At 41.9% G+C, this 27,161-nt stretch overlaps 1 protein-coding gene across 1 annotated transcript in view; it reads right to left on the bottom strand.

The window, feature by feature from the left end:
• The window catches only part of MYNN (myoneurin), a 655,694-nt gene that overhangs the window by 132,895 nt on the left and 495,638 nt on the right, over nt 1–27,161 (bottom strand). The window contains exon 7 of the mRNA XM_044070083.1: nt 2,320–2,406. Coding sequence (XP_043926018.1) covers nt 2,320–2,406 — 87 coding nt within the window. The remainder of the gene's footprint in view (nt 1–2,319; nt 2,407–27,161) is intronic.

Below are 27,161 nucleotides of genomic sequence, written 5' to 3'. Positions count from 1 at the left end.
GACAGTAGGGTCAGGTAAAGGAAAGGGTGAAGCAACTGGCAGCTAGCTTCTCTTGCCTGGTGTGGGTGAGGATGTAACATTTACCTTGGCCTTCATGACCTCTAGTGACGACCAGGCACCTTACAGTTTTTCATCTACGGGGGGGGGGGGGGGGTTGAAAGAAGTCCTGAATGTGACAGGCAGGTGCATGTGCTATACATAATGACAACACTGTACACTGCCTCTATGGTTAAGTATACTGACAAGCCATCTACAGTACATTGGGCTTATCTGTACCCATCTTCCTTTCCTCATGTGCCTCCTCAATCCCTAGACCTTAATGACTCAAAATCCACAAGTTTCTGCTGCATGATATGTTAGTAGGCCAATCTGGCAAAGGGACATATCTGGGATAACCAGGAAAGGGGAAACTAAGGTACTCCTGGAAGAGCAAAATGGGACAGGAGTAAAACATTGGAGATCAGGAAAGTGGGGGCAAGGGAGAATGCAAAATACATGCATACACATACATAAGAATTACCAACATTATGTTTACAGAGGCACTCTCACTTTTTACAGGGCATCCACCTTCTTGGAAGCAATACCCATATGCATCCAAGATGCACATACGATATCCTTGTGTTCTGGCTCCATAAGTGGGGTTAGATAAGATTTCTCCTCTTTCCCCAGATAATAACTTAGACATTCCTAGGTGAAAGGTGATGGGAAAAACTTTATGATCCTGTGGGTTTCTCCAAAGAAAAGATCACTGGGTGGGGGAGGAGACCTTTAGAGAGGGAAGCATCTACTATACTTACCTGTTTAAACACATACCTTATAATTCTCTATTTTCCCAGGGAAAAGAGCACTGAGGCTTATCTTCTATAACTTTAAAACACAGGCTCATGTGAGAGACAGAAGAGTGCAAGAAGTATAGCAGTGTGATTCTAGCATTCAATGGTACACACACTGAAGGTGTAGGAACAGTACAGGCCTACAAAGAGCCTAAAACTACCATCAACCCAAGAAGGTGCAATCATTTAAGCTCAGATCCTACCAGACACCAAATAGCCATTTAATCCCCAGTACCTGGGGCCTCTTAAGTAAGCTCTGCTGGCTGGAGAAGATGACTAGACCCTACACAACCTGGGCCATCTAACCGCGCTGGGTTCAAATCAGGTGTGAGAAGAGGAGTCCTCAGTTCTGAATACTACCATCAACTGCTGGGTACAAGTTGTTTTCAAGACTGAAGCTATTAAACACTTCAGCTAAACTCTGTGTTGCCTGAAGTGCACCTGTCAAAGTTTTTTCATTACCCACTAAAAAGGGTTATAGGTATGAGCTTGACCTCTCAAAGATGAGAGTAAGAGCTGGCAACAGAAAATGACAAAGCTACTTCAGGAATCAATTTACCTTCAGGGAGCTGTGACCAGTGTTAACCCTCTGTACTTTTTGACTTCTGAAGGTGCTCCAGCAATGGTCTGGGATTGTAGGAGAGACCCCCCTGGAGATCCCTGTACTGCACACTCTTAAAGGCTGCCATTTTGTAAGAAGTAAAGTGAACCTGAAGCTTCACCCTCCTGCAAGTAGTCTATATTAACATGCTGGCATACATGGCAATGCTTGATGTTGTGTTCTTTCCCCAGAAGTTGAAGCATTACCAGTGAGAGTCTTAGCTTGTGATCTAGTGATCACATGAAACTAACACATCTTGTAATTTTTAGGCATCAAACATGAGAACTTTTCCATGACAAGCTTCAGTACCATGGGACAGTAAAACTGACAGGAGGAAGGTTCAGGCACAGTTTTCTAATGACAGTGTGAAACCACACCATTTACTAGAGATGCACATGCCCCCACTTTGAAGAAGAAGAAGAAGACAAAAAAAGACAAGCTGTGAAAATGCAGGAGTAGAAATTGCAAGAGTGGACCCAATGCTTATGATTCCTGATATTAGCTCGGAGTTTAACATTTCATACAAAGATACCAGCACCTCATGCACTGTCCCTATCACATTTCAGTGAGCAAGTAGGTGCCTGCAGCCAAGGCTGAGAAATGCAGAAGACAAAATCCCAACTACTGACCCACTGCTGGTGAATCCTAATACCAGATCTATCTTAGTTTAACATTTAATAAGAAAGCATTAACCACTGCACCACAAAGGGCAGCAGTGAAGTGCCAGCATTTTTGTTTTTTTAAACCAACAACATAACAGGATCAAAGTCTTAGTCCCCACAGCACTAGCAGCTGTCACCAGACCATTGTAATATTTAAGGGACAAAAATAATAATGATAAACAGAAAAGCTAAAACTGAAATAAACTGTATTCAGTATGCTTACCTTCATGGACTTTTGCTTTGTGTTTTTTCAGGTTCTTTACATCTGTATAGGAGAATCCACACAGTTCACATATAAATGGCCTTTCTCCTAAAAAGTAACATAGATGCATTTTGTCACTTTATACCTAATAATACAGTGTCCAAAGACTGACAATATTCAAACCACAAATTACATCAACGCAACTCTTAAATGTTCTGATGAAACTACCTGATATTAGTTTTCTTCCTTAAAGCAACCTGTCCTTTGTGTAGTCTTCTGAAGCTATTAAATATATTGGGATTAAGAATGGGGTCCATGATCGCAATCAACTTACTAATATAGATGCTAATAAATTTGCTCTTGAAGTAAAGAGAACACATAATCCAGAATTATTATTGGTGAGACCCTTCCATAATTTTTGTTGTGCATGGAGCTTTAGCTATACTGCCAGTAACAAAAAACTGTGGGGGCACCAACTGTTTTACCATTTGTGAAAGACTAACAGCAACTAATTTAGCAGTACTGAACAGACAGCAGATAGAAATGAAGTACCCTTTGGAAAAATTAAAAAGCTTTAAAAGATGTTAAAACACTGTTCTGCCACAACATTTTGTTTATAATTGTCTCAGAGTGAAGTATCTAACAGCTTTTAAAGCAATTTTACCATCTTCTGCTTTTCTTTGCTAGTTGGTACTGTCCACTGTTAATCCTTAGCTCAAGATCCATTCTTAACTGGGACTTCCAAGATGGCTACACACTGAGTAACAACTTAATTTCACCTCTCCCAGTGTGAAAACAGAAACTCAGAAAAGAGAGTAGTTTTGGATAAATTTCAGTACCTGGCTAGTAAGTGCACTGCCTGAATGCCAGCAAAAAAGAAATTCAGAGAACTTGAAAGAAAATTAATTACAAAATGTAAGGAAAAACACTGACTGGGAAAAATTCTGCAGCTGTTCAGCAAAAAGCAGTGCAAGCTAAAGATTTGGTGCTAGACATGACTTCCAATAACCTAGAGGAAAAAGAGATAAGTCAAATGTACTCAGAGCTGATTCAAATAAACGAAACACTAATGGACTATATCAACTCAAATAACAAAAGGCTGGAAAATGGAAGAAGCTTTAAACAGATATTCAGATGAGGTGATACAACTGCAAAAATCAGAGATCAAAATGAAGAAAACGCTGGCTGGATATGAGACTTCTCAAGAAGAGATGTTTCAAAAATAATAGAATTAGAGGGCAAAGCACACAGGGAAAACCTGAGATATTCTGCTGTACCAGAGAAGCTGGAAGGAACACAGTGTATTAATTATATGAAAGCACAAATAAACAACTGGACTGGCATTCCACAGCAGGAGTTGTTAATTGAAAGAGCACAGCATGTGCATGCTCCAAACCTGACCATGAAAAAGCAACCTAGACCTTTAATAGTAAAGGTGCAATCCTACCAGCAGAAGGAGTTGATGCTGACAAAAGTGTGGCAGAAGGACAAAGTACTAAAAGTGTGAGACAACAGAGTGTTTGTGGAGAATGATTACTCTCTGTACACCAGGCAGAAGAGAAGTACATTTATTCCACTATTCAGGGAATGTTGAGAAGGAGGCATGTGGTTCAAACTGCTGTACCCGGCTATCTTCAGAATATTCTTTCCTGGAGGGACAAAATCATTTTTGGTGCAGAATATGCTAAGGAGGAAATACAAAAGTTTGTCCAACAAAAAGTGAGCTGTGAAACAGAAGATTCTGCTTCCTGTTCTTCTGGTAATAAAGACCACAGTGAGACTGTGACAGGAAACATTTTCCAATGTTTCAACGGAAAAGGCTTGAGAGACGGAAAAAAGAACAAAAGTTGACTAGAAGGACTGACAGTATGTTGGAAATGAAGCAGAGATTAGATCTGGGAGATGGAGATAAGCAGGAATAAAACCAGCAATGCAGAAATTGACAAATAAATGTGGGATTATAAAGCATTAATTATATTTGTGAAATATGATAGAATAATAAAACATGCAAATATTGGACTTTTTTGACTTTGTTAAATTTGCAGGGGGCTCTAACACATATGCCCTACTTCATGTCATTAATGTTTGGAAGAACATTTACGATACAGAAAGAGGAAGGAAAGAATTAACTGTATGTAAAACAAATTTTTGTGTTTAACAGTAGTATTTTTATAATGCATGATATAATCTACATGCTATAAAGTAAATGTTTTCTCAGTTATTTTCATGTGTAATTTGGATACTAAAGTAAACAGGTGCCCTGTTTTTTTTTCTTTCTTTTCTCTTTCTCCTTGTCCAGTTGTAAGAAATGTATGCACTTTAATGTACAACAAGCAGAAAGTCTGGTCAAAACAGTGTGATACAAGAAAATTATGTGCTTTTTCTCATTCTTGCATAGGGGAATGACTGGATTAAGGCTCTTGGCTTGATCTAGTAACAAGTTTTAAGAGAAAGCAACTAAATAATAAAGAACATGGAATATAATAAACCTTTCCTCAAGCAAATAAAAAATGCTTACAGAAGCAGCTCTGTATCTGGTTCTCAATTCTCCATGGAGACAATCTGATAATAACTTCTTTCTTTCATTGGTTTTCTTTCTGTGGCTAAGAGATAATGTTTTCTGAAAGCATTCAAGTGTTTTTCCAACATGGGAGAGCAATAAAGATAAGATAAAACCAGACAGCACTTAGTAGAAGCCAGGCTGTAAAATGCATCTTAGCATGGCTAACCTTGCTTTTAGGTTAACCCAAGTCTATCAGTGTTGCTGTCAGTGTGGGCCAGTTGTTCCTATTAGGAGGGTAAAACATCAGTATTTGATGTACCTAGTTTTAGTATCAAGTTAATAGGCTTTAGGGGTGTATCTGGGGTATATTTGTTGAGGACTTTCAATAAAAGAAAAAGTTTTGTAAGATGTGACAGAGGCATAAATGGATGAGACAAGAAACAACTGCATAAATGATCAACCTGCCAAACATCAGTGTATGCATTAACACAAAAGATGGAATAAGATACTTAACAAAAATAACACATAAAAGGTGGGAATAATAACTCTAGCATAATGATGCTTTCTATATTACCTTTAAATGTTAATAGTCTCACAGATGTTTACCAGATGTATACAAAAAGAAAATGAAAATAACTATATTAAAAATGTATAGTGCAAACAGCTATGCTACAGGAGACACATTTTGAAACAACTGAACATATGAATTTGATAAAGAAACATTTTCAGAACAGCTGTTCAGTAGAATATCTGGAACAAAGGAAAAGAGGAGTATGTATTAATTACAAGAGGAGCTGAAACAATGATAGAAGAGGATAAAAAGATAATAATGGTAGTTTTGTACTACTAAAGGGCTACTGGCAAGGGGGGAGGATACTGCCACCTAAAACTATAACGGAGCTTAAGAAAATGCTGGGCTAAATAATCAGCTTTTAGCAGGGAATATTACTTATAGGTGGGGACTACTATTTGATTTGCAGCAGGAAAGATGTGTCTGGAGTGCCCAGAAGGGAAAATGTAACAAAGGAGGGTAGATTTTTGAAGAAATTTATGAAAATATTTGGCATGGAAGATGTGAATTCAGTAGTAGGAGTTCAGATTGAATTTATATATTATTCCCCAAGATACAAACACTGGACTAGGCTAGACAGAACTTAAATTTCAGAGGAACATGTGCATTTAAATGAGCTTTGATACGCACCCAATAACTATTTCAGATCATGCGATAATGATAACTAAAATAAAAATGCAGGGTAATGAAGTAAAAATGAGACAATAGCACTTTTCCACCTATCTGTTGAAAGGAGAGGAATTTAAGGAATGGGTAGTGGCAATTATTTGGGAGTTATTAGAAAAGATAGAAAATTCTTCTGAAAATATAGCTAGGGAGTGGGATAAAATTAAAGTGGAGTTAAAATAGTGTGGAAATAAAACAAAAGAGAGATATAGTTAAGAAGTAGCAAGAATTATTTAAAGGGACTGACAAATGTTAAAGTATTACAGAAAGGGAGAATCTCACAGAACAAGAAGAGAAGCAATTGCAGAATCGTCTTTTTCTTCTTTCAGCTTTTCCCGGTTAGGGGTCGCCACAGCAGATCACATGTCCGCTCATGATTAGCAGTGGAGTTTTACAATATCGAGTTGCCAGCCCGGCACCCAACCTTCCACAGAAGGCACACACATGCACACACTCACGCCTAGGGCCAATTTAGAGTGTCCAGTCCACCTACAGCATGTCTTTGGGATGTGGGAGGAAACCGAAGCACCTGGAGGAAACCCACGCGACCACAAGAAGGACATGCAGACTCCGCACAGAAGGCACCCCAGCCGAGGAGCGAACCGGAGAACCTCTTGCTGTGAGGCGACAATGCTAACTGCTGCACCACCGTGGCCGCCCAAGCAATTGCAGAATACTAAACAGAAAATAAGGGATTACCTCGATAATATGTATGAGTTTAGAAAGACTACTGTTAAGCAACTGTTTTTTTTTTTTTAATAATAACTCCAGAGCACAAAAACATTTAGCACATCAACTTAGGCAATAGAAACTAGAAAGTGTTGTTGCTAAGCTTAGGGAGCTTATAACAAGGAAGACAACAAGAGATTCATCCTGTTGAGGTATTTCAGAAATTTTATGAAAATCTGTGTAAAAGAAGAGAAATATGGAAATCATGAATGGGTAGAATGGAAATGTTTATGGAAGAATTAAATATGCCAAGGTTAGAGGTAGATGAGGCTTGATTACTAACAGGATAAGAGATGAGATAAAAATGGTGATGTATAACCAATCCACAGGAAAGTCCCAAGGAATAGATGGTATTCTTGTGGAAGTTTGGAAGCTAGGAGGAAAAACTGATAAAGATCTGGAAGGTTTTGTTTAACAGTATATCTGATTGCTGTTGATCTTCATTCATTCCTTATTGATGGGTATTGGTTACATCCTCAGAACCGAGTCAGCTGTTATAACAAGCTTGCACCAGCCAAAAAACTCTTGAGCTAAGCTTACCCATAGTGCCCCTCTCTCTATCACCTCAGATCTCATTTGCCGTGTATACTACAAGATGTGTCAGTCCAGCTCTCAAGCTAAGTCATTTAAAAATGTTATACTTCTAAAATTTTTCTCTTGGTTACTTGTAAAATTAATTTTTCTCTGTTAGTCATTTAGAGTCTGTTACCCTTTGAAGTATTTTCTTCTTTTCTTTACCAAGTTTGGGGTACTCTTCGTACTACTGCTGGTACTGGCCTTCCTTTACCTCTGAGGTATTTCCCAATACCATTGCTGGCATCTCCCCTCTCTTCTCTCTCTCCCCTTTCTTCCAATTTGTCAGACAGGTGCTTACTCTAATTTTGATGATGGCTGATAAAAGGGAACAATGGGCTTCAAGCAGTGTGATAAGTGCAATAAAAAAAATGCTGAATTCAGACAGTCATTTATCTTGTGTTTATTGTCTCAGGGTACAGCATTTGAAAGTTGAATCTCCATGCGACATATGTAAGGGCTTTAGCGCCCATACTTTGACTGAAAGAAAAAAATAAATTGATTCTCAAGAGTCTTCTAAAAACTCCTTTCTCGGAGGCTATTTCTAAGATGGAGGGCTCAACCCTTCCTAAAAAGGAACGCAAGAAAAAAGCCACTCTGTTCCTTCATCTCCACACCTTAGTGACTAGTTACATCTTCAGAACCAAAAGCAAAACTACCTAAATTGACACCAGAAATCTCTGCACTGGGGCCTCAAACCCTTTCTACAATGCCGTCCTCGATACCAGGACCTCAACCACCAACTATGGTGCCATCCTCGGCACCAATGCTTCAACCTTCTACTACGGCACCATCCTTGGCACCAGTGCTGCAAGCTCCCCCCATGGTACCTCTTGTGAGTACGGAACCATCTAAAACTTTACTTCTATGGTACAAACTACAGCTTCAGTACAGATCCCCCTTTCAGGACCAAAAATAATTTTTCCAACTTTGGTCATTGCCCCCCCTATATATCTTGCTGGTCCTTTGTCTATGGTTCCGAAAGGTGAGATATTGCCTCAGACCCGATACTCCCCGTCGGCAGATCCCTTTTTTGGACAGCAGTGCAGTCCCTTTTTAGAATGTCCTGATTCTCCATTGGGGATGTCAACCCAATCCTCCAGAAGTCTTTTGGAATTCGACGTAGTGAGACTCGTGGATCAGCTATTGGCAGCCAGAGGATTTCCATCTCCTTCCAAATCCTCCCTCCCACCTGCAGCCAAGGAATTTTCTACACAGACTCCAACATATATTCATCCCTCTACCTCCTTGGAGGTATCAGAGCCATCGACGCAGATGCCTATCCTGGTACCAGCTTCTTCGGTTCGATTGGTAGACCTTACCATGGCTCCTGAGCCTACCCTATGGACATTGACTCGCTCGGAGCTGAGCCATCCTCGGGATCTTGACTGGGCTGTCAGCACCATGACCCCTAGTATGGCACCTATTTTTTCTATGGCTCCATCTACTATGGTTCTGGTTGTCTTGGTGGCACCAAGTCCTCTTGTGGCTCCTTCCCTGGTGGTGGGCTCATTGGAGCGGGGTGTGACCCCAGTCCTGAGGTTGTCTTTCTCAGTTCTGGGCACCCATTCCTCTTCAGGCGGGCCTGCTTTCCAGGTGATGGAGAGGGCACTTGCCTCTGCAGGCTCACAGCTGGTTTCTTCAGTGCCAGAGACTCAAATTTCTGTCCTCTGAAAAGCAGCTGAAACAGTGCACTACACTAGGGCACTGAGCACGGGAACCTCAAGATACCCTTCCACAAAATATCCACTCTTCAGAGTCCTCTTCAGATGCCACCGCTGAGGAGGTACCATGTAAGAGATCGTACAAGAGGAAGCACGTGGATTCCTCCGAGGAATCCCTTACTGAAGATACAGACTGCAATGAAGGAGAAGGGTCCCCACGGTCACCCTCTGAGGATGCCTCCTTTGGAGACAAACTGGAAATTTTAAAGCAGTGGGGAGACTGGAAGCCCACCAACCCTTCCTCTGAGGAGTCTGTATTCTTGCAGGCTTCCCGTGCTCGACCCTCTATTTCTTGGGTGGCTCCGCCTGCAGATGACCTGGTGCAGCTCATCGTGCAGAGTGCTTGGAGGAATCCTGACACTGTTGAACTTATCCCCTGGAGACCAGACAAAATTATTTTTCCACCGGACAGTCCACATTGGTCCAAAGGCCTACCAGTAGATGCTATGGTAGTGGCAGTGGCCACTAAGAAAGAGCTCACCGAGGAAAGCCATACTGTCCATACCCCAAACAGGGAGCCTTGGGTGATTGACAGGTTAGGGAAGCGGGTGTTTTCTTCATTGACCTTTGCCATCCGGTCCTTGAATTAACTTGGCACACTTTAACTGGCTCCAGTGAGATCTAATTTTTGAACTCTCAGGAACCTTAGCAGGAGCAGTTTCTAATGAGGTACGTGACAAAGTTGCCTCACAGCTTGCCACCCTAGAATCTATATCTAACTCGTCCATGCGGTTAATCTCTCATACTACTGAAGGGGCAGCTAGTGCATCGGGTGCAGCCGTTGTCATGAGACGTCATGCCTGGATGTGCCTATGTGATTTTGTGGACCCTTTTAAGTCTTCCTTTCTCAATGCTCCAGTGGAAGCTTCCTCTCTTTTTTGGCCCAAAAGTGAAAGACACATTGACCAGGTGTGAAAAGGACAGCAAGACCCGGTCTGCCATGGGCGTATGTTTTTCTACTCCTCAAAGATTGTACTCTAGGAATCAGAGGAGTGGAAAGATGTGGTACAAGAAGTCCTAGGGTCCTTACCATGGCACATATGGAGAGTTTACCCCCCAGGGCAGGGGGGGCACTCATCTGGAAGATGCCCCCACAGAGGCAGAGGGGGGACCGCGTAATCAGGGATCCAGAGATCCTTTCTTTGGACAACCCTGACAGCGCTCCTGAAGATCGGCCCAATTGCTTACCTCTGGAAGCAGTCAGGGGATGGTTTTCTCTGCACCACTTTGCCTGGCAAATGCTATCCACAGATTTTTGGGTGCAGATGATAATTACCAGAGGTTATCATATACCTTTCAATCTTTAACCAAGGCCACTAAGGCATAATACTGATGTTCCACCCATTCAGAGGGAAGCAGCAGCTTAAGAAATACAAAAGCTACTCCAAAAAACAGTCATCCAAGCAGTTCCACAAGACCACATAGGATCCGGATTTTACTCAAGGTTCTTTTTAGTGCCAAAAAGACAGGAGACTGGAGGCCAATCTTGGACCTCAGCATCCTAAACAAATTTGTCAAGCAAACAAAATTCTGGATGGTCATGGTTCAGTCTATACTGCCTTTTCTAGAAAAAGACAATTGGATGCGCTTGATAGAGCTTCAGGATGCATATTACCACATAGAAATGGACAAACGCTCCAGAAAATTCCTCCACTTCTGTCTGGAAGCCAATCACTACCAGTTTCGCATGCTGCCCTTTGGTCTCTCTACTGCCCCCAGAGTGTTCACCAAAAGCATGACAGTTTTAACAGCTCACTTGAGACTGCAATGATTTCAGGTATTTCCGTATTTAGATGATTGGCTCCTTACCGCCCCCACCAAGCATCTACTGGTTACAGCCTTACATTACACTCTACAGCTAGCAGCATCCTTAGGGATCTCAGTAAAGGAGTAGAAGTGGAAGTTGACTCCTTCACAAACCCTGGAATTCATAGGGGCAACTTTCAACACCCAGTCTTGCCTAGTCTCCCTCCCACTGCACAGACTAGAAAGACTAAGATCTCAACTCCGGGTGATACTCTCTCAGGACAAAGTTCAGCTCGGGCAGTTCTTCAGCTATTAGGATCTACGGCAGCATCAATTATGATAGTTCCTCTGGCAAGATTACATATGAGGCTTCTTCAGTGGCTTTGACTAACACAGTGGTCCCCTTTGACTCATCCTATGTCCTTTCAGATCCGTATAACAAATCAATGCAAACAAGACTTAATTTGGTGGATGAAGCCAGAGAAAGACCTATGGAGCCATCCTTTCTCCCCCTTCCAGCCCAAGGCCATAGTAACCATGGACACTTCCCTGATGGGGTGGGGTGGGGGCATTTCCAGGGAAAGACAGTCCAAGGCACTTGGTGACCCGTGGAAGCCAACCTGCATATCAATGTTCTAGAACTGAGGGCAGTGCTTCTAGCGTTGCAAACATTTCAGTCTGCCCTCCCATCAGGGACAGTTGCTATCCAGTCAGACAACATGTCTGTAGTCTGGTATATCAACAAACAAGGGGGAACCAAGTCCTAGCCATTGTGTCAGGAGGCCATGAGAATTTAGCAATGGGCGATAGCTTCCAACTGCTTTCTGATAGTAATGAACATTCCCGGGGATTCATACATGACTGCAGACAAACTGAGCAGATGCATCCTCCTGCCTTACAAGTGCTCCCTCAATCCTATCATAGTGGCGAAGATCTTCAGTTGCTGAGGTCAGCCTTGCTGGGATCTATTCGCATCCCCCGCAAACCACAAATGCAGCAGCTACTTTGCCCTAATTCCCCTGCAGGGGGAGTCCCTGAGGAATGCTCTAGTAAATGATTGGTCCACGGGACTCCTTTATGCTTCCTCCCCCTTCCTCTGATCCCACAGTTTCTAAAGAAGGCTCTTTGGTTGAGAAGCAGATAATCCTCATTGCCTTCAACAAAACAAAGCTCTTCTGCCATCTAAGGTCAAAGCTCATTCAACCAGATCAGTCGCAACATCTGTTGCCTTCCATGCAAGAGCTTCCATGGATGACATTTGTGCAGCAGCAACATGGGCCACCTCTCATACCTTTATCACGCTTTACAAATTGGATTTGGTCTCCAGGGGGAGAGCTTCCTTTGGTTCAATGGTGCTCAGGAATATCCTTCCATAGGGCCTCCCAAGAAATAAAGTAGCTAGGGACTCTGTCCCATCAGTAAGGAATGAATGAAGATTAACAACATCAGATAAAGAAGTTATGTTCTTACCATAACGTTACTTCTGTGTTGTTGATCTTCATTCATTCATTACAACCCACCCGCCATCCCCCCTCCGAAAAACTCCTGGTGGTTCAGATTTGAGTGAGCTTGTTATAATGGCCGACTCGGTTTAGAGGACAGAACTGATACCCATCAGTAATGAATGAATGAAGATCAACAACACAGATGGAACATTATGGTAAGAACATAACTTCTTTTTTAGAGGAGAAAAGCACCAACATCCTGGAAGAAAGGGGTGGTGGCTGTAATACCTAAAGAAGTTAAAGACCCATTAGATCCAGCTTCATACAGGACCATTTCAATCCTAAACCATGAGTATACAGTGTTTAGGTCTACATTTGACAATATTAACAGAACACTGATGATCCAGAAGGAAGCAGAATGTAAGAAAACACACTGTTGTTGGTGCAGCTTGATGCAGAGAGAGCATTTGACTGAATGAGCTCAGAGTTTATGAGCAGAGCAATGGAAGAATTTGCAGTCCCTGATAAAATTATAAGGTTGATTAGGAGGATATATGAGGCATCGGAGGTAAAATTTACAGTGGGTAGGTTCCTCTCTAATAATTTCTGTTTGAGCAAAGGAAACAGGCAGGGGTGTCCCCTTTCCCCATTGTTATTTGCATTATATTTAGTACCACTGTCAATGAAAAAAAAGAGACTCAGAAACTCAAGGATATAATGTATTGTAGTCAAAAATGCTGGCTCTATGTGCAGATGACATTATTTTATACCTGATAAAATGAAAAAAATAACATTTCAGTTTCTTTGGAGCATTTTCAGGCAGTTTCAAATCTTTTTGGGATACAAAATTAATGAAGCTAAAGCAAAGGCAATTGCTGTAAATTACGTACCCACACACAAATTGGTTCAGCAATATCCACATCTATGGGGACATGATAAAATGAAGTACTTAGGAGTATGGTTTAAAAAGGATTCTGATGTGGCAGCTAAGGATATGTGGGAAAAGACTAAACAAAAGATAATACAAAAACTGAGAAACTGGAAGCTCTGTTATATGGATATGGATAGCAAGATTCAAGCAGTTAATGTGTTTTTAGTCCCTTTAATTTTGTACACAGGTCAGACATATTTTTATCAACCAGAGGAGAAGCTGTGGATAGCAATTAAAGAGCTGAAGGATTTTATCTGGGAGGGGAAGATAGCAAGAGTTAATTAATTAATTAAATAATAAGGTGATTCTTCCACTAGAACAGGCCAGTTCGGGATCACCCACTTTGAAGGGGTATTTCAGAGCTACACAGTTAAGGCTCCTATACATAGCACAGTCAGATACTTATAATTAAAAGTGGAAAGGGGTGATGATAAAACAGGGGAAAAGCTCAAGAAACAAGGAAAGACTGGGATATTGAATGCAGATCCTTAGGGAGAATAACAATAAGTGGACAGAATATTATATTCATAAATTAGCAGTACTCTAAGAACTAAGCCAACATGGGAATGGAGAAAGGGGATTCTGCCAATAGGGATGACTGCAATTAGGGATACCGACAATAGGCAAGAGGGATCTGAAATTTATTGGAGAAAACTGGCAAAAGAATCAAGGTATTGGGAGCAAATAATTATAGAAGAAAAGGTAATAGAATGGGAAGAGGCCAAGAATTTATTTGGAGTGCAGGCGAGAGACTGCCTTCCTTACCAAGGATTAATATCAGAGTATAGGCAAACAGAAAGAAATAGAGTGATTGTAAAGTGAAAGACCAGCACTGGTAGTTTTCTGCAGACTCTAGAACAGAACCTGCTGTTAAAAAGGGAATAAATAGTAGAGCATACAAAATATTGCATGATAACTATAAGAATCAAAGGAGGTTATAAAGGACTGGACAGAGAGATTGGATAAACAATTCACAAATAAACAATGGAGGATATATGTATGTCTTCCAAATATGCAACAGTCTAGAAGATTTAAGATCTTTGCTTGGAAGTGTTTACACAGATATTTTTATACCCCAAATAGACTCCAGAGATTTCTTCCTCAGGTAGACAGCAAACATTGGAGGTGTGATGGGGAAGAAAGAAGTAATTGGGAATATATTTTCTGGGAGTGTAATGAGTTGGCAGACATTAAAGATTTCCTGCAGACTACTCAGTCAGAGGTGCTGGGTGAGCAAATTGGTGTAACTAAGGAAATTATTTTTTGAGCTATGATACAGAATCAGAATTGCCTAGATACAGTAATGCCTTGCTGAGTCTAATTATGGTGGCTGACAAAAAAGCAATTACTAGAAAATGGAAATCAGCGTCTAAACCAACTGTACTTGAAGTAGTGAATACAGTAACAGAGATAAAACAACTGGAATTGGGATCTTTAGAAAAGAATGGGAGCAAATTACATAGAAAAAAAACTGGAATTGTGGGAACAATCTATGCAGAGGAGGAACAAGGTTTAAAATAAAGCAGGATTTGAATGAGCTACATAATATTTGACTGACAATGGCTGGATAGATTATAAGTAATACATGTTTGCAACTAAAGTTTTGACAATACGATTTGTAATGTACAATGCTTGCAACTAAAATTATGTCAATATGGTTTGTTTTCATTTATATAATGTATGATTGCCTGTGTCATATGCGATAATTTAATAAAAAAGACAATTTTAACTACACCCAGGGAACTTAACAAAAGCTTGTTAAGCACCTTTCTGTGGTCAGAAAGTTGCTTTGCAGGCTTGACTTTTACCTCATTTTCCAGTGGTGGGTGTTCCATGCACCACATTTTAGTTAACCTCTGTGTATGACAAGTAACAATGCAAAAGACTCCTTCTCCAAAAAAATACTTAGACATGAAGAGCCTAGCCTTTCATAAACATGCATTAAATGAACTAAGAAATAACTCGAATGGTAATTGGATGTTCATTCATGAGGAAGAACTTGGGAGGTAGGGATTTTGAGTAAATAAGAGAAAAAACTGAGAGAGCCCCTTTGGTGGCATAGATGGATAAAGATCTGACTACAGCCCAGGTGACCCATCAATTAGCAGCTTGGGTGACTAAAGGAGAGACAATAAGAGACAGGTGTTACCATCCCTGGTGGATGGATGGTGCTGCAGGCATCTTCTGTGATGATCTCTGTTGGAGACTGCAGACATTGCAACTAGAAGGAATGGTCCAAATGGGAAACAGGATGGTGGACAATTGCAAAGGTGGGGAGATAAGCCATACATCCCCATTGCATGTCCATCCCTCAGACTTTACCACAGGAAACAAGGGAGGAGGGAGTAACAAATGTAGGGCATAAGTGGAACCCCCTCCCTCAGTGGACATGAACTGTCAGACATCCAGGACACCCTTAAGATCCAAGTCAGCCCCAGCCCTATTGGAGATACCTGGGGGGTTAAAAGATGGCTGGTAGACTTGGCAATGGAAATGTGATGCTGGGCTGGGAGCTATAAGATGATGCAGGAGGAAGACAAAGTCCCCATTCACTCCCCCCCAAAAAATAAAAAGCACTGCAGATACACATATATACAACTAAAGCTGAGCACACACAGAGATACAGTTAGTTTCTCACACCTTCAGCCTCCATTAGTCCTACTCTTTTAAGCACAAAACTGATACACAGAAAATTCTTACCCCATGGGATAGATGTGCACACATTAAGTCACCAAATAGCCAATGATTATGACATGGTACAGTGGTAACTACATATTCTGAAGCAGACAATCCTGACAGGCTTCATCTTTGAAGACAGTGATAAATGCAATGAACCTCAGTTTCTGCCTGCCTAATGTAACACAGACAGGAAAACTAACACAAAATTCCCCTTGTCGTGGACCGTTTAAGGCAGACAACTGAATGAACCAAATAAAAGCCACACTAAAAGCCACTTTATTCATTGAATAAAGTGTGGCTTCATTCAGTTGTCTGTCTTAAATGGTCCATCACAAAGGGATTTCTGTTAGTTTTTCAGTTTGAGTCTTCCCTTGGTTCCAGTAATCTGTTTGGTAGCATAGACAGCCCAAGAGCATACATAACCTTCCTCAATCCCCATTTCAAGTACTTAATTCACCAGCTGCCAAGCCTGCCTTACCCCATGGGCAATGGGCAGGAGTCATGAAATCCTACTCCCCATCAGCCATGATTGATTGATGACCCAGTTGAGTTCCAAATAACACCAAATGTTAGGAACAATTTAACAGCTGCATCAAAGGAGTGTTCCACTGAATTATTGGCAAAATATAAACTCAACCTGGATAGCAGAAACAGAAATACATGGGTGAAATATAAACTCCACCTGGATAGCAGAAATAGAAATGTGAGGTTAACCGAAATGTACTTAATGCATCAGTTGAGTTATCACAGGATGACCCCTTGATGGATCAAGATGGGCATTTTCTTTCCACCATTATACCATTTAGCACATCTTTTAGGAAAATACTGAATTTGGGGATGTCTCTGCAACCACAGCAATTCACACTGTGAAGTAAAGCAGATGATAAATAACTAAAAAAAATTCATATCACCAGAACCTGTTATTTCTCCCCACAACACTAGCAAGAATCACTGTGCAAACAAATCCAATCAATAATGCATCTGACAGACACCTCTAATAGCTGTAGCCAACAGAAGAGGTGGGATAGAAGGAGAGTATTCCAGAAAAAAGGAGGAGTTCTTCAGTAGGTTAACTGACACAGTAGTAATATATATGTTACATCTAACACAGCAGACACTCCTTAATGGATCATTGGTTGGGCTAATTCCCAAGCAATAACCAATGAATGGACTGTTTAAGTAGAGAACACAGACAACGTAGTCCTACAGTACTAACTTTCTAAAAGTAGTCAGAACCACCATTCCTCCAAGCCATAGTCAGGACAATAATTCTAGGTAAAGGGATGCAATGAACACCAAGTGATCACTGCATATGTCTGCAGCTGTGGCATTCTTGAAACAAGCACTGGAGAGACTGTCACTGCTGTAGACAGTTATACAACTGTGACACACTCTTACAGTGACTTTCTTGAAACAAGCACTGGAGAGTGTTAGTTTCCTGAAGGTGTGAACATTAACTGGAGCACTTCTCAATAGCTGGTTGATTGACTGCTGCCAAGAAATAATGCAGTTGACAATCTACTTGGAAAAGTGGTTGCTTGGTACTTACAAGCCCTTCCTTCTGACAAGAAAGATGAAGAAAAAATCTCCTATCTTCTAAACTCACACACCCATTTCACATAATACCTGTTGATGCCTGTGTAATACACGAAGATCCCTCTCTCCATGGTTTCTACCATCACCAAGAAATCAGAAAAGTTGACAGACAAGTCTAAGGAAACTTCTGAAGCAATGGCTGGAAGAAAAAAAAATAAGTTATGTACTCACCATAACGTTCCATCTGTGTTGTCCATTTTCATTCTTCCTGAACAAATGGGTTCAGATTCAACTCAGCCAGTATATACAGCTCGTAGCCATTGGAAAACTCTTGAGCACCTCCCTTACCCATAATGCCATATCCCCTAACATACCTCAGATCTTGTTTGCTGGCTTACAGTATCAAAAGTAATATTAGCACCCTGGTAATAGAAACCCATATCTGGAGCTCAACATAAGGAACAGTGGTTCCCTTATAAGGTCTCGCTCTTTCAGAAGTCATTAGTTCAAAGGTTGAGGGTTGGTGGGAAGGGAGTTGAGGAGGAATGAAAATGGACAACACAGATGGAATGTTATGGTGAGTTCATAATTTATCTGATGCTGTCAGTTTTCATTCATTGCTCAAAAACTGGGATAGAGTCCCCACCTACCTGAAATCATGGGAGGACTCTAAGGAAGGATGTTCCTCAGCACAGTTGAGCCAAAGGCTGCTCTTCCCCTCAACACCACATCCAATTTGTAATGAGTAATAAAGGTATGAGGATTAGCCCAAGTAGCAGCCGCACATATATCGTCCATGGAAGCCATGGATAAAAATACTGATTATGTTGCCATGGACCTGGTTGAATGGGCTCTCAAAGGTTTTGGTAAGTAAAGGCCCAATTTGTTATACACAAAGGATATACAATTAGTCAGCCATCTGGCTAAGGTTACTTTCATAACTGGCTTGTCTAATTTGGAATCCACAAAGGAGACAATTGTTCTGTTTTTCTGAAGTCCTTCATTCTGTGTAAGTAAAAACATAATTTCCTACGAACATCCAATATGTGTAACATGTATTCACCTTTGTAAAATATGGAAAGGAGACTGGCACATTAATATATTCGTTGATGTTGGATTCTGACACCACCTTAGGTAGGAAGGAAGGATTGGTTCATAAAGCTACACTATCCCTAAGAAATATTAAGTAAGGAGGTTTAGAAGACAATGCTTGAAGTTTTGACAGTCTTTTAGCAGAGGTGATGGCTACCAAAAATACAGTTTTCTAGGTCAGAAACTTAAGTTTGCATTTTGCTGCTGGTTCGAAAGGGGAGTGAATTAAGGCTTTTAATACTAAATCTAAGTCCCATGGTGGAGTTGGATCCTTATAAGGAGTTCTCAAATGAAGGGAAACCTTTCAAAAAACCCTTACAAAGTTTTGATGAAGCCAAGGAGGAGTTTTCAATCCCTATGTAAAACTTAGAGATGGCAGCTCACTGTACTCTAATACGTGAGAAACTGGCTCCTTCAGTGAAAAATTTTTATTAAAAATTCAAGGACACTATGCACTGGTGCTGAAAAATGGTCAGCATGTTTCTGCTGTGCCCAAAAAACAAATATTTTCCATTTACTTCTGTAAAGTTTTCTTGTGGAAGCTTTGTGGGAAGACAAAAGTATGTGATGAACAGGGGAAGAAAAAGTATGCTGTCTGGCTATCAATGGAAGTGGAGAAACCATGCGGTCAGTTTTAGGTTTAAGATATCTGGGTGAATCATACCTGTCGAGTGAGATGGAAGGTCTGGAATTGGATCCAGAATCCAGGGAGGGTAGACTAGATGAGGCTAAAGAAAGGGGAACCAAATTTGCTAAGGCCAGTAAGGGGCAATGAGGATGACTTTGCTCTTCAACAGGGATGCTTTCTGCAGAAATTATAAGGGGCTTGGTGGATACAAACAAAGGAAACTGAGGAGGCCAAACATGTAGTAGAGCATCTCTTGGTGATTCCCTGGGTGAGGGGAATTAAGACAAAGAACCTGCTACGCTTTTTGTTTACAGGAGATGCAAAGAGGTCACAGCATGGCTGGCCGCATTTGCAAAAAATCATTTCTGCCACTTTCTTGTTGAGAGACCACTTATGAGGTAGTAGAATTGACCTGCTCAACTTGTCCGCTGTCACTCTGGATTTCCCCAGAATGTGCGTTGCTAACAGAAATCGGTTGGGTGAGACCACCCATTGCCAACTCTGAGAGCTTCTTGACACAAGGAATAATATCTGGTTCCTCCTTGTTTGTTGATGTACAAAACCTCAGAGATATTGTCTGTCTTAATCACAATTGTCCTGAAAGGGAGAGAGCCTTGGGAAGCCTGGAAAGCTAAGAGCACTGCAGTCATTTCCAGGACACTGATATGCATATTGGCCTCTTCAGGGTATCATGTGCCTTGGACTGTTTTTCCCAGGAAGTGCCCCCCTACCCAATCTGGGATGCATCCATGGTTACTATGGCCTTGGGTAGAGGAAGAATGAAGGGACGGCCTTGTAGAACCTGATCTGAGCAGATCCACCACGAAAGGTATCTTTTGCATACTTGGGTAATTCTTATTTTAGTGGACATATGCTGATGAAGAATAGACCAATGAATCGCTAAAATCCATTGAAGAATCTTCATATGAAATCTTGCTAAGGGTACTAGAACTATGGCTGCAGACATTGATCCTAAGGCTTGTGAAACTAATCTGGCTGAAACCGAGGAATTTTGAATTATCTTTCTTACCTGGAATCGGGTAGTCTGTACTCTTGGGAGAGGAAGGGAAGCTGTCAATGAAAGTTGCTCCTATAAATTCCAATGTCTAAGACAGTTTTGAGACTTGTTGTAATTTATGGTAATCCTCAGAAGGGAGCTAGTCTGAGTACCTGGTCTCAAGCTCTTATCAGTAGATGCCTGGTCAGAGCAGTTATGAGCCAGTTGTCCAAGTACAGAAACACTTGGAATCCCTGCAGTCTCAAGTGAACTGCTACCACTGCCATGCATTTGGTGAACACCCTGGGGGCTGTGGTGAGGTGAAAGGACAGTGCTCTGAACTGGTAATGATTGGCTCCCAGCTGCTAGTGTAAGCACCTCCTAGATTGTCTGTTCATTTTTATGTGATAGCATGCATCCTGAAGGTCTATCAAGTATATCCAGTCATCCTTGTGCAAAAAGGGCAGAATGGACTGAACTGTGACCATTCAAAACTTGGTGTCCTGAACTGATCTATTCACACTGCTGAGATTCAAAATTGGCCTCCAGTTCCCTGTTTTCTTTGACACTAAAAAGAATCATGAGTAAGTTTTGGATTCTATCTGGTCTGGTAGGACCTCCTGGGTGACTCTTTTTTTCTAACAGCTTTTCTAATTCTAGTGCTGCTGCTTTCCTCTGACTGGGTGGAAGGTGGTAGGAAAAAAGGAATTATATAACCTTTGAAAATAATCCTGTGCACTCACACATCTTTTGTAAGGTTTAGCCAGGCTCTCTTGTGCAGGGATAAATGACCACCAACTGCTTCCAGAGGTGGACAATTGGGCCTCCTTTCAGGAGTACTGGTAGGATCTGTCAGAGAAGGAATCTCTAGACCCTTAGTTCTGCAGGCCTCCTCTACTGCATGGGCGTTGTCTTCCATTCGAGTTCCCCCCTCTGCCCCTGGGGCAACTATACCCACGTGGATCTTGGAAAGGAGCCTGGGACTTACTAAACCACATTTTTTTACCTCTTCATTTATTTCTGGAAAAGGTCATTTGAGGGGTTGAAAAATGTACTCTCATTGCAGAAAGGGTCTTTCCATCTTGCTCATACCTTTACCTGAGGGCTGAACAAAGAGCTTCCGTCAAAAGGTGCATTGATGAAACAGGACTTGAAAGACTTCACAAAGTCACACACATGCATGGAGGCATGCCTCATAATGGAAATGCCTGAACCCACTGCCCTTGAGGTACCTTTATCCACATGTGAAATGAGCCTCATGGATGAATTGGTGATCGATTGAAGGGTAGCCAGTTGTGAAGTCACAGAAGTCTGACCTCAAAAGTACTTTTCCTAGTGAGGGTTTTGAAAAGTTCCCTCTGCAGTCTACTGAAGTGTGCCAAATAATTCAGTGATCTGAGTGCAAATCTCGCTGAAGCATAAACTCACTTCCCAAGTCTGTCCAATGCCCTTGACTTCTACTTAGGGGGATGGACAGAAGAACTCTGTTCCGCGTGTTTCTTCTTGGTGGCTGTCGCCATGACCATGTCATCTACAGGCACTCCCTTGCTCCAAAATTGCCTTCCTTTAGGTGGTGCCAAAATCTGGTCTGGTTTCTTGGGGATTGGCACAACCGTGTCTGGTTCCCACCTACAGATCAATTCAATGAGCTCACTGGCAGGGAGAATCATGCAGGAGGTAAATGAGCCAGACACAAAGGCTTCCAGGAATACCTTCTTCCTCTTGGGAAGGGTTATCAGTAGATCAACCACCCCTCTGCTTAAAGATCTCTGGGATGTCTCCAAATGAGACGTCATCAGATGATGATCTTGGGGACACTTCCCCTCATCAAAATCAGTATCTTCAGTGACCAAGTCCTGAGGGGAGTCCAAGTGCCTCCTCTTGCACTTCTTCCTAGGGACATCTTCAGTGGGGGTGTTCTGGAGAAGTATCAGAGGAAATGGTAATACCCTGCTGAGTAGCCTGAAGACTTTGGGCTGGCTGTCCCTGTGAAGTACAGTGATGAAGCTCAAGACACAGAGATATACAGGAGGTCTGAGGGGGAAGGAACCATCCGTCCTGCAGAAGCAGAAAACACTCTCTCCACTACCTCTGAAGCAGAACGCTCTAGGGAGAAGGAAGCTGACAGAGCCGAGAAGCCACTCTTGCACCCCATTGGCTCCCCCTGCCATGAAGGCAGTCCATCAGAGGCAGAGGTTGGAGCTCAACTAACCAATGCCAAAGCTCTGAGAGGCAGAGATGGCTCCAAAAACTTTGGAGTAGACTCTTATCAACTTGGACCTGACCTAGACTTTTCAGCTCCGAGAGTCATCTGGGTCTGCCACACTTGGAGCAGTGCACTCAAAGACAGCCTTGAAGCTGAAGATACTATGATCTTCAGATCTCACCCAGATGGTCCTGGAAAACTTAGATCCAAGAGCTCTGAAACCATTGGTCAGATCTGAGAAGGAACCAATATTAGTGGTGTAGTGCTGGTGAGGGCTTCCTGACCCAAAGAGGTAGGAGCCAGAAGAACTCCCATCTCAATCTGAGTTAAGAGAAACTTCCTCATCATTCTACCCACATCAGCTTTGGTCAAGCTTCTGGAAGAGCGAGATGAGGAGGCCATAGAGGGGGACCTGGAATGCTGATGAGACTCTACATATGGCGATGGGACCCGAGAGGGTACTGGATCTATGGAGGGCAAATATCTGGTCCGAGATAAAGGCTTCAGATCTGATAAAGATCCAAGGAAGCTGATTTGGTGTCTGACGCCAGCTTTGGAGAAGGAGCAGACTTCAGATCCATCTTTTTGTGTTTCCTTCTTGGAGGCTCCACCATCAAATCCGAGGAAAGGGTAGAGAAGCCTGATGGATTCAAAGGCTATCTGGGGTGCTCCTTTGTCATTGATTTGGGGGGGGGGGTGAGTCCCAGATAAAGCCTGCAAAAATAAAGAAGGAAGCAAGCCCTTTAAAATACTTTTTTTGTTTCTTTCTTGGAGGCACCACCATTGGATCCGAGGAAGGGGTTTAGGAGCCTGAGGGATCCAAAGGCTTTCTAGAGTATTCCCTTTGTCACTGATTTGGGGGGTTGAGTCCTGTATAAAGCCTATGAAAAGGCAGAAGGAAGCAAGCCTTTTAAAATAAGACTGTTCTTACGGTCCACTATAGCACAAGGATTAAATGATTTACAGATGTCACAATCTTTCTGAAGGTGCTCAGGGCCTAGACAATAAATGCACAAGGCGTGTGTGTCAGAAAGAGGCAACTTATAACTGCACTTCTGGCACTTTGTAAAACCAGAATTTTAGAGAGAAAAACAAAACTTTTTCTTTTTTTTTTTTTTTGTTTAAGATAGAAGGGAATGATATACCAACAAAGGTATTGAAGAATACACTAACCATGTAAAAGGAGACAGAAGGGAAAGTTTACCAACAATGGTAAGAATAAATTACATTAGTGTGTAGGTAGCAAGGAAATATAGTAGATATAAGAAAGGGTCATAAGATAATAAGATAACTTATCTCTGTCTTTGAACATTAAGCTCAAGAGCTGTTGCAGTATTCCAAACAGATGGGTTTTCACTGCTAACATCCAGCCAGGGTACCAAAGATTGACCTTCCCCTAGTACATCCAACATATGGCTTCAACTCACAAGCATGGGAATATGCAGGCAGACATATGAGCACAGATCCTCAGATTATCCACAAACCACTGGCCTGAAGACCTCAGAGAGACTGGTCAGCTATGTGTGGCCAAGCAGAGAGTGACAGAAGCCCACCCTGCTCCCCCACAGCAGTTCTTTTGAGCTCTCCTACAGCTATCCCAGAGGGGAAGCATAGTTATGCAAGCTAAGCTCCCCTTTAGCTTAATGTGTGAGTTCTACATGTCAGAATGTCCATACTAGGTTTGAGCTCCATGGACTGAACATGTAGTGTTCTCACAAGGTGTCTTCTGTGTGATGAGTTAGAGTCACCTCCCTCACCAGGATAACCAAAACCTGCAATGGTCACTCACCACCATCCCACCTCACCAGTTCCTACAGGCAACCAAACTGTTAATCCAACTCAGGTCACCTGCAACACAGTCAGAGCTTTATCCCTCTATACTATAAAGTTGTCTTAAAAACTAGGTAGTAGCTTGAACACGGGAAAGCAACAAGCTTAAACTAAGTTAGACAGCTTGCTACTTCTGTTAGTGACTTGCAATCTATATGGCCCAGCCTCCATGTGGAGCATTTTATGTCAGAAACATTCTAGGCCAACTGACACAGACTGTAATAAGGACATATGATCTTTATAAGCACAATAAAATCCACTTTTCATCTGTTTTTGCTTTTACTAGCACTGATAGAATTTTCAGTCTTGCAATAATTAAAACTAGGATGGTCTAATATATTAGGACAAAAAGGGAAAGAGCTAGATTCTGAATACTTGTGCTTTTTATGTGCCTGGTTTAAATAAATATCTATAATTTACATTCATAATCCCTGATAGTGGGCTTCATGCTCTGTCAATTGGATGACACATGATAGCTTTTTGATAATTTATCTTTAATTTGTATTAAATCTTTTTTCTTGGCCACTAGGGATTATTTTTCATCTTATCCTCTAGATATCAAAGTTATACAATCTTTTAATATCATCTATATTCTCAACTGAGAAGTTCACAAACATTTTATTTACATTTCCTTTGAAGCATAGTATTTACATTGCCAATATGTGGATTTTTACCAAGGGCTCGACCTACTTTTTCAATGCCTTTGGTTTACAGTTTATCAGGTAACCTAATGAGATAGGTTTAGTATGATTATTGTGAGCTAGTACTGCTCAGATTTCTTCTTACTGGGTTGAAATGGATAACATGATCTTGTAACTGTATTTATTGTAAATTTCTGTGTTGGCTTTGTACATTGAAGAAGGTATCTGACTGAAACCAGTCTAAACTGTCTGTTCTGTGTGGTCAATTACATTGTGTTTAATAAAGATAAAATTCTCCTTAGTGTGGGGTATCTCACAAGTTATTTATACTAAAGGACACCATCCCTGTAACAGCTGAACTCTGGATCCCTACAAGTAAGGTCCTGCAGCCGTGAGACGTGCCTCGTGTCAGTGACAACCACTAGGAATAAGGATTTCCATGAAATAAACACTGTCAAGTTTATAGGATGAAATGGCAAATGCGCAGCCTATAGAGAGGAAGAGTTCCTCAAAGGGGGATGTTGATGCAGTCTTCACCAACAGGTGATGGTCACAATTCTGTCCTCATGAACTTGGCTCCCCAATCAAAAAGAAGCTTGTGCTTAAAGGGTTGAACCAGTTAGTAAAATAATAAAACAAACAAAAATAAATAAATAAATAACCAAATAATGCAAGTAAGTAGCTTGACACACATCCTGACTTTGGTAGCCCAAGTCATAAAGGTGCTTGGGTGGAGCTAGTTGTTCTCTCAAAAAATATGGACATTCTTGTGTAGGGCGAAGACGACTTCTTGTACATGCACAGATCTCACAGCTTAACAGTACACCCTTTTCATAGGTTCATAGGTTCATACTAGGCTATCTGCCCTAGGGCATTTATAAGCCTAGCCAGAGTGTGTTTGGCTTTCGCCACCCATTTTAAATTAATTTTGCTATGCCCTTTTTCGAGGTTAGTATACTGTGCCTCTGTCTAACAGTGTCACAGAAGTGATACCCGGGGTAAACCTACGATCTCCCATCCACTCATCAAGATTCCTCTTGAAGAGAGTTAATGAGGGATCTGTCCCGCCAGCATGGCCTATTTATTTCAGTGCTGAGGTTCAAGTCTCTCGAGCGCGTAGCTCGATGGGATTTGGATTTTCTGAGGTGCAGCATGTCCATTAATTCCGGGTTGGACATGGCTTTATACGTCAGGCACAGATCGCCTCTGAGCAGGCGGTATGCCACTGAGTAGAGCTGGAGATTCTTTAACCGGGCAGCATATGGCATCTGTTTGAGCCCTTTGATCCTCTTGGTGAGGTACTTTTGGGGTCTTTCCAGTTGCTGCAGGTGTCTGGTAAGGTACATCCCAAAAGGGGCATTGTACTCAATTATGGGCCTGATGAGGGATGAGTAAAGAGGCACGATGACCTCCCTGATCTAGCTGTGAATCCCTTCATGATTAGGTGGGCTATATAAAATGTTTTTCTAACCACTTTGGCCACGTGGTTGTCAAATGAGAGATTGCTATCAACTTGGGTCCCCAGATCCCTAATTACTTCTTCTGTACTTAATGGATTACCACCTATGTGGTAATTTGTGGGCACTTTGTTTTTGCCAAAGGGGATGACTATACACTTTTTGGCATTTAGCTTGAGGCCATGGCTGTGGCACCAGTTGTCTGTTTCTATGAGGCCCTTTTGGAGCATGCTTGTGTCGGCTGGAGAGTCGATTATGGCGCCCAGTTTGCAGTCATCTGGTTTGGAGTCTGACATGGCTCCAGCAATTCTAACCATGTGGGTTCTGTCCTTGAGCCAGTTTGCAACCCATCTAGTGACATAGGGGTTTATATTTAAGCTGGTGAGCTTATCTATAATGCCCGAGTGGGGTATTGTATCAAAGGCTTTTGCGAGGTCCAGGTAGGCTGTGTGGACCACCTTCCCCTCGTCAATGGCCTTGGTGACTGTTTCAAAGAAATCGACCAGGTTTAAGAGACAGGATCTGCCCTTAACAAAGCCGAACTGGGTAGGATCCAGTGTCTGTAAGTCCCCAATATCTTTATTTATGAGGTCCATGATGATCCTTTCCATAGCTTTACAGACCAAGCTAGTCAGGCTTATGGGGCGATAGTTTCCAGGATCCGTTGAGGCACCACCTTTGTGGAGAGGGACCACTGTTGCTGTACGCCACTCGTTGGGTACATATCCTGTAGTAAGGCTGAGATTGAACAGTAGTTTTATGTTTGGGTTTAGCTCTTCTTGGAGTTCATGTAGGACGCAGCCCGGGACACCACCTGGTCCCATTGATGCTGTGTTTTTTGCTTTGGAGAGGTGGCTCTTACCTAAGCATCTGAGATGTCAGGGGGGCAGCACTCTGCTGGGATAGATA

Source organism: Protopterus annectens, chromosome 4.part1, assembly GCF_019279795.1.
Source record: "Protopterus annectens isolate FY-2018-M chromosome 4.part1, PAN1.0, whole genome shotgun sequence".
NCBI classification, from domain to species: Eukaryota; Metazoa; Chordata; order Ceratodontiformes; family Protopteridae; genus Protopterus; species Protopterus annectens.
This window is presented reverse-complemented; position numbering and strand designations above follow the sequence as displayed.